At 36.5% G+C, this 14019-nt stretch overlaps 1 protein-coding gene across 3 annotated transcripts in view; it reads left to right on the forward strand.

The window, feature by feature from the left end:
• The window catches only part of gpm6bb (glycoprotein M6Bb), a 31474-nt gene that overhangs the window by 2077 nt on the left and 15378 nt on the right, over window positions 1-14019 (forward strand). Inside the window, exon 1 of one of the 3 annotated variants that reach the window (XM_026271068.1) lies at window positions 11490-11718. The exons of 1 other annotated variant lie outside the window; for it this stretch is intronic. In XM_026271068.1, coding sequence (XP_026126853.1) covers window positions 11670-11718 — 49 coding nt within the window. In that variant the 5' untranslated portion in view covers window positions 11490-11669. Of the gene's footprint in view, window positions 1-11489; window positions 11719-14019 lie in introns of those variants that run through there. One more of the 3 variants, XM_026271070.1, reaches the window with a different exon arrangement.

Consider the following 14019-nt stretch of genomic DNA (forward strand, 5'->3'; position numbering starts at 1 on the left):
TTCTTCTAAACATAGAAGTTCCATTATTTAAACAGTGACGTACTATGAATGCTTACTTCTGCCACAGAATAAAGAACTAAACATTTTATCTCGCAATTCTGTTGAAAATAAAAGAGAATTGTGGAATGCAAACTCAGAAATGGAAGTGCAATCTCTGAAAAGCACGATGTTAACTTGCCATTGTGAGATGTAAAGATGTAAATTATACAGTAGATGTATGCTATTATAGATAAGAGATATAAGGAGTCTCTGAGTTAATAATTTGCAGTTCTGATGAAAAAAGTCAGAATTGAGAGAAAAAAAAATAGAATTGTGAACTCAAATGCGAGATATAAAAGTGTAAACGAAATAAATAAAGATGTAAGTTAGAAAGATGTAAATGCACAAGTGCGACTTTATAAATCAGCCATTATGAGAAGAAAAGTGTAAAAAAAAAAAGGCAAAATGTTAACGAGATAGTACATCATTAATAATAATATGCGATATAAAGATGTAAACTTTCAATTGTGAGTTTATAACTTACATTTTTATTTCAAGATTTAAACTTGCAATTGGGAGAGTAACTTGCAATTATGAGGAAAAATCTGAATGGCAAGATGTTCATTTGCAATTGTGAGATATATAGATGTGAAGTAAAGATACAAAAATCCAAACTCAAATTTATGAGACGATAGCTTCAATGTGAGCTAAAAAGTTGCAGTGTAAACAATCTTCCATAATATAGAGATTTGGAATGAAACGAGGGCGAGTAAATTTGGCTGAACTGCTGCTTTAAATACTCATGGTGATATCTTGCAAGCCAACATCTTGTTTTTATTTATGCTTTGAAGTCCAAAAGCATTGCCTCGTTAAGTCGATGCTGTTTCATCCTTTGTTTTTTACGGCATGATCTCCAGCGCGTGTTCCACAGAAGTGAGTTCTCCAGAAATGTTTGGAGGAAGCTGGCAGGAGTGAGAAAGCAGACGGAAACAGAACGGGTTTGATTCAGCCCGCCGCAGCTGATAGTGTGAGAACGTGTGAGAGCATTGGTTTGTTCTCTCTCACAGCGCCGGCTTTGTTTGTCTAGTTCATCGGCTGTGTCTTTGTGTGACTCCAGAGACTGGTGATGTGAAGTAGGTCCAGTGAGTTGGGAGATCCTGAGGAGAATAAAGCAGTGAAAGAGGGGCCTCCTCAATCAAGTCCTGCAACGCAGCTGCATGTAAACCATAGCTAGACAAAAATGAACGTTTAATTCTTTGGATATTCTTTTAGTTTTGTGAATGGCTGCATTTGTGATACACAGAATATTATGCATTGATTTGAATGCTCAATTCTCTTTTATGTTCCATGGAGAAAATAACATACTATGCAAGTTTATTTCAGCCATGCAACAGAAAAACAATAAAAGGTAATTGTGACTTTTTACTTCACAGTTCAGACTTTCTTTCTCAATGTTCTGAAACTAAAGATATGAAGATAAGAGACACAAACTCACAATTCTGAGAAAAACACGAGAGTTGTGGGACTCAAATGTGCAATTATGAGTTTATTACTAGCGATTGCAAGATATAGACTCTCAATTGTGAGGAAAAAAGTCCGAATTGGCGAATTATAGACAACTACAGATTTTAAGATAAGATGTATAAAGATGTATAACTTTAAATTCTAAGGAAAAAAAATCAGAATTGCGAGAAGCAAACCTGCAATTATGAGTTTATAATCTACAATTGGGAGAAAAGGTCTCACAGGTAAAATAAAGATTTAAAGAGATGTAAAGATGTATACTCAATTGCAAGCTTATAACTTGACATTTGGAGGAAAAAAAATCTGAATTGTGAGACGCATACTTGCAATTATCAGTTTATAACTTGCAGTTGCATAATATAAACTCGCAATTGTGAGATAATTACAAAATATAAACAAAAGATTTAAATATAACCTGTTCTTTTTGATTGACTCGTTAAAAGAAGCAGTTCATAAGAGTTGTTTGTCAGTGAATCAGAATAGACGGATCATGCTGCGTGTTTGTGGTTGTGTGCAGCCTTCAAAGACATTAAAAATAGTTTGTCTATATGGGTTTTATTATGGTGTTGTCCACAAAAAGCGACCAGTGTTTAGTTTTTACATGCAGTTTATCAAAATTAATCAGGGAATTTCATGTATTTAAATGAGGGGCCAAGCCCACTTGCATTTGTTAATTAGTCCACTGTTATGATTCATTGTTATGTAAAGCACTTTAAATTACCAAATGTGCTGTATAAATTGCTTAAAGTGAGTAAGAATTGATCCTAACAAGTCTAGCCTCATTTCTTATACTGTAGCTGTTCTCATTCTATTGTGGACGATCATTTTTTTCATTCTGGAAAGATTTAGTCACTTTTACGTTCTGCCAGCACTGCCTCAGTGTTTACAACATCCAGAACAGCACAAGCGTCGTATTGGCTTGTAATGAAATGTTTTGAATTGATTCACAAGAGAGTTTATATATTTAAAATCTGTGGGTGTGGTTGTGGTTGTTTGACTTGCTGGTTGTGTCATAGTTCGTCACATTTTGAAACATGTCATCTGTTTGTCTTGTGTCTGTTGCTGTCCTCTTCTGCAGTGTGCCAGTGTGTTTTTCCTAAAGTCAACATGAAATCCAGATTTACCCTATTTTTTTGTTCCTTAGGGCATGTCTCTTGTCTTGGTCTCATTGTGTGTAATGATTCATCAGTGCATGTTGTTCCAAAGAAAAATGTTGTAATCTTTTATCAAAACTTTCCACTTCTGAAATGACTCTTTCAATCCCTCCTGACCCTTTAAATATAAAAACGCCAGTTTTTTTTTCTCAATACATTCCTAAAGGATACTATCAGGTTCCTTCCACCAATCTTTTTCTTGTTCTGTTTAACTCAGAAATGCATCAGATTATTGAAGTTAAACGAGTTGCAAATGGCATTTCATGTTGATTTTAAGGTTGATATATGTGTACACCTTCTATCTGGACCATAACAAACATAATTCTTTAATTCCCATTATTAATTGTGAAGTGTTATGACTTGCACTCTTCTATCAGCTTGACCTTTGACCCTTAACACTTAAAGTGAACCTGATTTTTGTTGGAAACTTGCAAGTGTGACATGTCTTCTGTCTGGAGTTGATGAAAAGATGATAAATCATATATATATATATATATATATATATATATATATATATATATATATATATATTTTTTTTTTTTTTTTACCTGCATGTCATGTGACCATTATTCAACATCTGAGAATTGTGCAATTGCAAATGTTTGGTTTAATTATTTAAATACTAACTTTTAGCTCAAATGCGTTCAGCTGAGTAATAACACAAAGCGAGATCTCGTTTCCGAAGCTCTGTGATTTGTTCAAGGTGTCGTGATGAAAGGTCAAACCAAAGGTCATCTTCAGATGTTTGACCGTGCAACGTAACGCTAAAGAAACAAAGATGGCACGATGTGTTATAGTTGTTGCTCTTGTAATCTTCATCTCCTGGCTTCTCCCAGAAGTAGTTCACTGGTCCTGTCCATCATGTTTATTTGTTTCTCCTCATAATCACAGCACACAAAGAGCAGCATTGTGAGTGGAGATATGAAATGATATGGAGGCGGTGGTGCTGAGTGGGAGTGCTTGCTCAAGCATGGCCAATTTCCCTCACATTTGGGCATCAAAGGGCCATTCACAAGACAAGAGGAGCAAGAGCGAGTCGAATTTGTGGCCTTGCCCTGAATCGTTTCAGAGCCATGTGATCGAGCTGGCAAGGAGCTCAAAAGTGTTTGTTAGAGCTTTATAAATTAGTTTATTAGTGCTACTGAAATCTCCAGACTTCAGGGGTTGTCTTCTGCCTTTCTAATCCAAATGTCAGTGAGAAGACTAAAGGACAAACCTGTTATTTCTGAAGAACGGCTCAATAGAAAGATCTACCGCTTTGTTTGCAATCTTTTTTTAAATTTGTCAGTTTTTAAGTGGCTGAGGACAGCTTGGGATGTTTTTTACCCAGATTTTTGCCATTATGTAATGTTATTAAATAAAGACACTACTGGTTGACGGCTGTCAAGACTAGACAGTACGATTAACATCAAAATCCCAACAAAAGGCTTAAGCATTTTAAAACTCTTAGCCATGAGTTTGAATTGCTTTTGATGTAAAATAGTGATTTATGCATTAGTTTGCGCTGAACGTGTGAAAAGCTTTGTTGAAATGATTCACTTTGCATTACAGCACATATTCATTGTACAGTTTTTCCATGACACCATTCAGCATTGCTGTGTAGAGCATATCGATGGGAAACAGTGGAAATAAATCGATATATTTTTCCCGGTTGACCTGTTTATATTGCTGAACGCCAAGAACAGTAATAAGGACAAACGAGTAACACAAATGTAAACAAGAATCAGTCATCTTTACATTTCTGGGTCAAAACAAGAGGGAATCAAGCCATTTCATACAGGTGATAGAAAAACCTGTCAATCATATGAATAAAGGGACGTGATTGGTTGCTGCATTGAGGAAAGGGCTGTAGAGTTCAGACTGTGAATTCTGATTGGATGAGCATCATTTAGAGTCGTAGAATATCTGATATAGGCTACATTAATAACCTCATCTTGACATGTTTGTCAAATTCCACATCAGAATTCAATGTTTATTTTTTGCTCTCATGTTTAAAAACACAACTCCTCCTCACTGATGGTAGCTGTGATAATATTTATAACTGTATAAACTACACCCATTTTTTTAAAGTTGGAGGCTTGTTTAACAAGAAAACCAAAATCTCGCATTTTAAATTTCACCTTTAATTCAGGTTTGTACTTATGACAATTCATTGCAATGTTAAAATGTACCAGCAATTTCTAAATTAAAGTTGCTTCTACACCTTATTTGTTTTCAGAGTAGGTTATAGAAAAATGTTGACACATTTCAGATGCGTGATGTATCATCTAAACACACCCTTGATTGAGAATTAATGGGGAATGTAGTGTCATTTTTGGAGTATTTCCTGTTATCTGCCGCTCTTGGATGGAGCAATGCTCTTCATTGTGTTTATTAGTTGTTCTCACTGGCCAGATCTCAATCCCCTGCTGAAATGATATCTCCTGTCCTCCTTCACTCATATTTCTTGGCTTTGACTCTTTCAAAACATGCTGCGTCATTTAAATTAAAATACGTTCAAATAGTCACGATCTTTAAGCTTGTGTGAAACCTTTGAACCCTGACTGTACTCACTTGCCACAGAATTTAAGGGGGTCGCTTTTTTCCCCCATTTCCGTGGTCTCGGTCTGAACTGTCTGAGTGAAAGTTATTGGTAATGTGGCTTTAAAGAGAGTCGAAAGGCTTGAAGTTTTTGGCAGCGGGCCTTTGGAGCACATTCAAGACTTTACAGAAAGCTCTTTGTGCTGTGCTCATTTATTGCTCGACAAAAGCCTCTGAATCTCTTCATTTGGCCACCGAGGAGCCCTCAACATGTGAATGGCCTGAAGGAATCGCCACTGACTCTCAATTCGTAGCTGCATTAAGAAACCAAATGTTGTTGTTTTTTAGGGGGGCATGCTGTGCAAAACTTGGATGCTTACACTCACTGGTCAAAAGAGTCCATGTGAAATTCGGATTTCTATAGATATGGCTGGTATTCCTCCTTTTTTATCAGTTTATTGACTCCGGAAAGTATTTCTTTGACAATGCATTATCATCTGGAGTTTTGGGAATGTCGCTGACAGCAATAATAACATTAAACTCTCAGTTGTCTTCATGGTAGGATTAGACTGGCTCATTACTTTCCTCACCCCAAATTCCCCTGTGATTCGCTCAAGAGTCCCTCAAGCACAGCTAAAGCATGTTATGTAACACATCCATGATTGATCTCCTGGTGGATATTTGTGATTCAGTCACTTGTGATTTTGGGTTTGTGCGCATGAGGCAGCTCTGGTTCATATCAGCCGATTTCAACTGGTGTTGCGTCTTAAAGGAATAGTTCACCCCCAAAAAATCTGGGTTAGAATGAGAGTCCAAACAGCTGATAGAAACCGCACAATATACCACAAGTTATCCACACCCATCAGTCCATCAGTTAACACTTAAGATGTTTGATTCTTGTGATGTTTTATCAGCTCTCATTCTGAAGGCACCCATTCCTTTAATTCCTGCATTACTTTAAAGCCTGAATGTTCAGGATCTTCCTCAACCGTGGCATTAAATTAGGCTGTTATGTGTAAAGAGCATGTGGGCCAAACAGATGACCGTATCCCAAGATTCCTGAGCTTCCCTTCACACCATACGACAGCTGCATGTAATTCAATAGCGTGTGAGTTAACAGCATATTGGCAGATTTGGGAATTGGACATAGGGTAGTTAGGGTAGTATTTCATTGTTCACATGAAAATGCTTTCTGGAAGTTAACATATCATGTGGTGCTACATGCTATAGTGCATCTCAGACTGCTATAAACATAGTTTTTCTTCAGTCTTTTATAATTATAGTCACCTCTCACGAGACAACACCGCAGGACCATTACAAATGAACTAGTAAATTGAAGTGGATCATTACAATGGATGATTATATTGAAATTGTTTATAAAAGCCTATACTTTTAAGCTGAAACTTAATCCATATACACATCATGCTGAATATATGCAATGCAGAATTGGTCCTTTAACCCAAGAGACTCGTATTATGTGTCATATGTGGCTGATATATGTTCAACCACATATATGGTTGGAAAGTTGGAATTGGTGGGAATGTTCTTCTGCTGATTTCTGCATAAAGTGTTTTTGACGTGCAGATGATTCATAAATTGTGTCCAGTCCTGGTTAAACCCAGCTGTCATATGCATTCTCTGTTGGTTTCGGCAACCACAGGCATTTGCAGTTTAATAGCAACCATTCATTTACTTAATTTACACACCAGATTTGTGTGAGCAGTTTGTAAACACATTGCTGAGGCGAAATCTGTATGTTTCTGCCTGTGTAACACTTATAATAGCATTAAGTTATAGACGTTGTACAATGATGAAAGAAAATGTTTACAAATAGATACTCTTAGCTTAAAAGTCGTTGCATTTCAGGTTAGTTAATAGTATTTAATGAATAGTTCAACCCCCGAAAAAAATCATATTACATTGGCGTTACATAAGTTTGAGTGAATGGCAACAAAACTGTAATCTTTAATATCCTACATTGGCTCATTTTATAGGGCCCTAAACGTAATTTTTGTTAAACTTTTATTAAATTGATGTAAAAATGTATATGTTTTATGTTTTTAATTAATTATACTTGCTTTTTGATTAATAAATTTTAATTTAAACATTAAAAAGGAGTGGAGAGAAAGTAAAATGGAGTAGTATTAATTGTTATCGGCCAGTGTGGTCCAATCTTTCAGTCTTTTTAATTATTTGTGAAATTTCCTTGCAATTAATGACTGAAAATTGTGTCAAAGTAAATCCTACACCAACTTTTTTTCCAGTGTAATAGACATTATGTTCCAAATTACATTGATAAAGCTGAACATAGTGGACTTCAAGATTGGTGACTGGCTCCGACAATCATCTAGTCAACTCTGTTAGGGTGTTTATAACAGGCTGGATTTGAACTGTTCTCCGCAGTCATATTTAAAGAGACAAACCAGTGAGGTTCAACGGCGGCTTCAACACAAATCGGGTTCTCACGATGGTCATGCAAAGAGATGTGAACACGCTCTCACAGAATAAAAGAGTCAGCCATTCAGCTCAGCGCTCTTTAAAACACATTCAATAAAGGCAGCTGTTTATGCTCATGAATATTCAATGAGTTGAGACATTGTCAGCCGCTTGGATTGATTCAGTGTCCAACAAGTCAGCTATTCTCGATCGATTCAGATGTGAGAATTAATAGACAACATTTCAGATTTGTACAGATATAAAGCTTGTCTTTTACAAATCAGAAAAGGAGATAGTCTTTAATTTGTGTTGGGTACAAAGAGCCTTCACACAAACCATCAGCATTCATGTGGTTTTTGAAATAAATTGGCCCTAAGAAATGAAGTCCAAGGTCACATGAAAGAAGTAGTTCATCCAAAAAATAAGATCATGTGATAATCATCCGTCACGCTGATCATATTTACATCGAAACAGTACATAACTGGAGATTTTACCACAGCTATGGGGTGTTTTTAACTATTGAGTGGTCTATTGCTTTTACAAAGCTTGGTGCATTTAAGGAACAAGGTTTGTTTCTTCATCAGATTTGGAGAAATGTAGCATTGCATCAGTGTCTCATCAATGGATGCTCTGCAGTGAATGGGTGCCGTCAGAATGAGAGTCTGATAAAAACATCACAATAATCCACAGTCCATCAGTTCACATCTGGATTTGTTTCTTTAGCATATAATGTGTTTATAACCAGGTGTGTTTACGAACAACTTCCCATTAAATCAGAATTTGCTGTCATTGATGTGCTTTCTGCAAGGATGAATACAGATAGTACCGTGATTTCTGCTCAGTTTCTACAAGAAACATCTGGGTTGATGTTTTTCCAAGCTTCATTTTTCCTCTATATGAGGTGCCAACCAGCGGGTGTAAAGTCACATGAGAGGACAAATTGTGGTTTTAAACAACCTCAGAAGAGCTCAGTTCCCCCCGAGCCCTAAAAACCAACAACACAAACATGCAATTAGAGATGTGCTGATTCAGAGGTCCTGGGGAACATTTGGGTTGAAGGCTACCAATTAGGTTTTGGAGGGAATTCCCCCCCACACACACAGTCATCTGAATGCCAATGTAGGATATTAAAGGAATATTTTACCTAAAAATGCAGTTTTGTTGCCATTCGCTCAACTTCATGTAACTCTAAAGTAATATGATTTTCTTTCTTCTTTGAAACACCAATTAAATTATAGAGCTTCTCTTTTTTTTTTTACAGTGTTTTATACTGTCAAGCATGAGAAAAGCACCATAATAGTATCATCCGTAGTTTTCAAATCTCATTTGCATCTCATTCTTAAAAAAATGGCATGATTTGTGAGTCTGATGATAGTTTAATAGTCTTATTTTAGAGCTTGGTTGCCATTACAGATATAATCCACTTTTGTCATGTGAAAAAAAGCTGCTCGGACATTCTCCTTTTCTGTTTCTTGAGTATAAAGACATTTATATATACATTTGCATTTACCTTTATGCATTTAGCAGATGTTTCAATTCAAAGCAACTTACAAAATAGGAGCCATATTGACTAATGTGAAGCTGAAACAACAGTGGATGTAAAAGTAAAGTGTTATTAATAAACGTGACAAGCATTTGCTGATGTTTTGAGGGTTTGTGATTATGGACGTGATGCGTGATGGAGTAAATGTTGTGATGTATTTCTTTATATTCACTCTTGATGGTGGTTCTGTCATCGATTCGGCCCATGAAACAGGTCAACAGACTCACAGATTGATTGACATGAATGTATCTGGGCTGTGGCTCTGAATCAGTGACCTGATGTTCAATGAATGGTTGTTGTTAAAAAGAAAGTAGGTCAGCGTTGCAACATGCAAAAAATGATTTGTTTATAAAGACGTGAAATCCATTAGCCATCCGTTAGAAACTGTGCATTACAGTAATATTTTACTACAGGTAAGAGCTAAAGTCATGGCAGCTTATGTGTTTATATTACTTCAACACCTCAAAATAAGAAGAGGAATATCAAGTTTTTATCATTTAAATGAGTAAATATTAGTAACACACTGAAGGACCATTTTAAATGAACTAGTGAACTGAAACAGTTTTTTTGAGTTTTGTTTTGCCTGTATTAGTCCACAAAGCCTCTTGATTTTCTTTCAGTAATTTAATTGTCGCTTATTAAACCTGGTATGAGATATTGAGACACATGATCTATGATAAGACATCCCCCGTCTTCCCTTCTCATCACACATTCCTGCAGTTATCCCTTTCCTTCAGACAGCTTGTGGGAATCTCATCTCTCTGTCGGCCCTTGGGAAGCTGAGCGAGGTGCCTGTGTGTGTGTGTGTGTGTGTGTGTGTGTGAGAGACCAGGCTCTGGTGCTCATGAGAAGCTTCTGGTGAATGTGTCAGACAGAGCTCTGAAGCTCACGGGTGAGTGAACACAACCTCATGTTGATGAACACAATGCCATCCTCCTGCATTCAGCGGCCCTTTGACCCCATCAGCTGAGCGGAGCCCCTCACAACCCACAACCAGCTTACAAGCTCATATACTACAGCTATTCACGAGTTTGTGTCATTGCTCCTGATTTTGGCCTAATGTGTTGTGATTCAGAAAGTGCTGGCTTTGAGTTTGCATCAGTGACTGTGTTTGTGAGATGAGCGAGCGCACATGAATCATGTCCCAACTATTTGGAGCAGAGATTACAAAACTTCTTTTGTCAGCCAAAACCCTTTGAGCTGAAATATTTAGTTGAAGTCCTAGATATTTTGAGCTGATATTCGAAAAGTTTAACAACACATTTGCTAGTTCACGGTTCTTCTGTGTTGGTGTTTGTAGTCAGATGTCGTGCAGGTAAACAAATCAAGTATTTAGCGAGTAAGAGCTTGTTTCTGACATGGGATTAAAAGAGAAAAATTAAGGTTTGTGATATTTTATCATAATATTTGGACGTTTCTCTCACAATTCTGATCCTCACAATTTGCAATTCTTCAACAAAGAAACTGAATTTTGAGATGAAAAGAGAATTCAACGATATTACAACATTTAAAATAGTTTTTTTTTTTTCATCCAGAATTGAGGAAAAGTGGCAGTTTTACTATTTTTATGACTTTTTTTTTTGTTTTGTTTTTTACATAGTTCTGAGTTTATATCTCACAGTCCTGATTTCTTTTTTTCTGTATCTCTCAAATAATATTTTTTTAGTGGAGTGAAAAATCACGAGTAAGTCTCACAATTGCAACTCTTTGGAATAATTTGCAATGTAAAAAAAAAAGAAGAAAAGTAAAAAAGAAAAAAGTGAGAATTGTGAGATGAAAAGTCACAGTTGCCTTTTTTAATTTATTACATGGTGGAAACAAGTTTTTTTTGAATTATTAAACATGGATTTATTTATTTGGCTTTTTTATGATTTAATTGATTTCAACTCACAAACCTCCTGCAGTTCCCTCACAAGTCCCAGTTTGGGAGACACTGGTGTTGATGATAATGAGTCATTTTCAAACCATTTGCCAAGTTAATGAAGAATAGTGAAAATGTTTCTTGGAAAACATGTCTTGCACAACCAACAAAATTCCCAAACTTTATGGCAGTAAGTAGCATCAGTCCAGCCACAAAATCTGTCAAGTTGTAATTCTCAGTTCTTCTTTTCTTTTTTTGTCTTTATCTCATTCTCACTTCTACCTCTCTCTCCCTCCATCTGCCCCTGCTTTCATTGTCCAGAGGGAATCTCCCCCTTTTCTTTGCATGTATTGGGTTCCCATGGGTCAGGCAGCAGATGGAAGGCTGGTTTGGGGCTCATCTGTTTTTTAAATATGTTAATATATACATGGGAGTGTGTGGGTCTCCTCCTCCAGCTCCTCCACTAGCAGTGTGCTGGTCTGGGATTGTGTCTGTGTTTTTGGGCAGCAGTGACTGGGATATCTCTAGTTTCTGTGTGGGTAAAGGGTAAGACAGTGATGTGAAGAAGACAGAGCAGAGCAAGAGAGAAACACAGTCAGAAAACGAAGGAATACAAGCAGAGGAAGTATTTTCTTCTGGATATCTGTGAAACATGGAGACCCTTTATGACGACACTGACGATGAGCGTCAGGAGAAACGAGGTAGTGCTTACAGTAGCTTCATTATTGGGAAAGTCACAAGTGCACTAGTGTTTCACTGCATCACATGCGTTTCATTAGAGCTGGTTATTAACTGGAGGTCTAGATTTTTAAATTGTGCATTATGTGTTAAAATGTGATGTTTAAAAAGTGTTTTTGTTTTTCTGTTATTTAATGCATTTAGCAGGGCCTAAATTTGACTTTGTTACACCTGCCAGTGACTTGAGAAAAAAGGCATAATATATATATATATATATATATATATATATATATATATATATATATATATATATATATATATATATATATATTATTATATATATATTATTATTATTTTTTTTTTTTTACTGGCCATGAAACTAAGACCATTTTCTAAAAACAAACAAACAAACAAACAAACAAAAACCCTGCAGGAAATTTGTGAAAACAAATTTAATTGTAATTATAATTAATATTTTGTATTATTTAATGTAATTTGAAAATGTATTTATAAGTGTAATTAATAATAATAATAATATAATAAATTATTGTTATTAAAAGTCAATAATATATTTATTATATTTATATAATAATAATAATAATAAACAATAATAATCATTATTTTATGTAACAACAGGTACTATTACAATAAATATATATAGTTTTTAATCTTTGTGTTCAAACATTAACTCATAGAGCTTTTATTTTGGAGTAAGTCTTTTCAAGTTAATAATCGCGTTAAAGCATATTGGGTTCACAGGCATTGTTAGAATTGTCCAAGTCTTCAGAGATGTTTGTAAACTAGCAACTCTTTATTCTGTGACTGACATTCTGTACTGTCGTAGAAGAAGAAGTTTTTATTTTATTTTCTGCATTCCTACATTATACATACTCAGCAGTTTTAATAATTGTTTTCCAGAACGTCCCAGTCTCTTGTTGTGAGTGTCTGGCAGATGTTTGCATACTGTAGCTGTGACCTTCTCTGTTCGTTCTTCTCCTGTTCTCAGTCTTTCCTCTGTTTACCATGACTTTTTTCCATGGCATGAACACATTTCATGTCATTCAGTGAGAAAGCATCTGGTTTGTCTCATATTGGGTTCTCAGCTGGAGGTTGGCAGAGGGTGAAGTGATTTCTGGAGCAGTATGTGTCCGGAAGTGTGGGGTCCTGACCTTGTGCTCGTCTGATGGAGGCTCTTCTCGTCACACTGGGCTCTTTGTGTGCTCCAGCTCCGGCTCTCGGCTCTCTTCTGGAGCCAGCTCAAGTTTGGGCTTTGACTTGCAGTCCCTGCAGCTGCTCATGAACCACTTCTGCTCCTCCTCCATGGCCTTCACTCTTCACGGTTCCTCACTGCCTTTTTGGTTCCACAGAGAACCTTTCAGTCAAAGGTTCTTTACAGAACCATCCTTCTTTCACCACAAAGAAGCTGTTGTGAAACAGAAAGGTTCTTCAGATGTTAAAAGTTATTTTTGGAAGCATTTAGACAGTAAAGATTCTTCTATGGCATCGTGAAGCACCTTTATTTTTAAGAGTTACTTCCCCTCATCTTCCCCTTTCTCCTCTTTGTACTTTTCTTCTTTTTGTTTTTCTTCTGTATCCTGCTGTTGTTTCTTTATAGCTTATCCTCCTTTCATTCTTCTTCTTGCTCCTCCTCTTTCTGTTCTTTCATTTCTCTTTTTCTCCTGTTGTCATCCTCTTTCTCCTTTACTCTTCCTTGTTCTCCTCCTCATTTTTGTCCTTTTCTACCCTCCTCCTTTCTCTTCCTCTACTGTATCTTTCTCCATTATTTCTTCTCTTTTTTCATCATCTTCATCTGTCTCTTTTCTCCTCCCCTCCTTTCTCTTCCTCCTCCATTTCTCCTCCTTTTCTTTTTCCTCCTTATCTCATCATGTCCCCCTCATCTTCCCCTTTACTCATCTTCCTTCTCTTTCTCTCCTCCTCCTCTTCCTTTCCCACCTCTTTTCCTTCCTCCTTCTCCTCTTCCTCATTTTCTTCTCCTCTTCCTCCTTCTCATTTTTCTCTTTACCTCCTTTTTTCCTTTTCTTCCTCTCATATTTATCTTCCTCCTTTTCTCTTCGTCTCATCTTTCTCCTCCTGTTCTTTTCTTTCCTCGTTTGTTCTCCTCTTACTCCTTTTCTCCTGATCTTTCTTCTCTTTTCTCCTCTTTTTCTTCTTCTCCACCATCCCCCTTCCATCTCTTCTCCTCTTCTCTTTCTCCTCCTTTACTTCTCCTCCACAACCCTCTCTTTATCCTCATGTTTTCTCCTTCTAGTCTTCCTCTTCTCTTTCTCCTCCTCTTCCTCCTCACCACTATTATTATGTCTAGT

This window comes from Carassius auratus, chromosome 9 (genome assembly GCF_003368295.1).
Source record: "Carassius auratus strain Wakin chromosome 9, ASM336829v1, whole genome shotgun sequence".
In the NCBI taxonomy this organism is placed as follows: domain Eukaryota; kingdom Metazoa; phylum Chordata; class Actinopteri; order Cypriniformes; family Cyprinidae; genus Carassius; species Carassius auratus.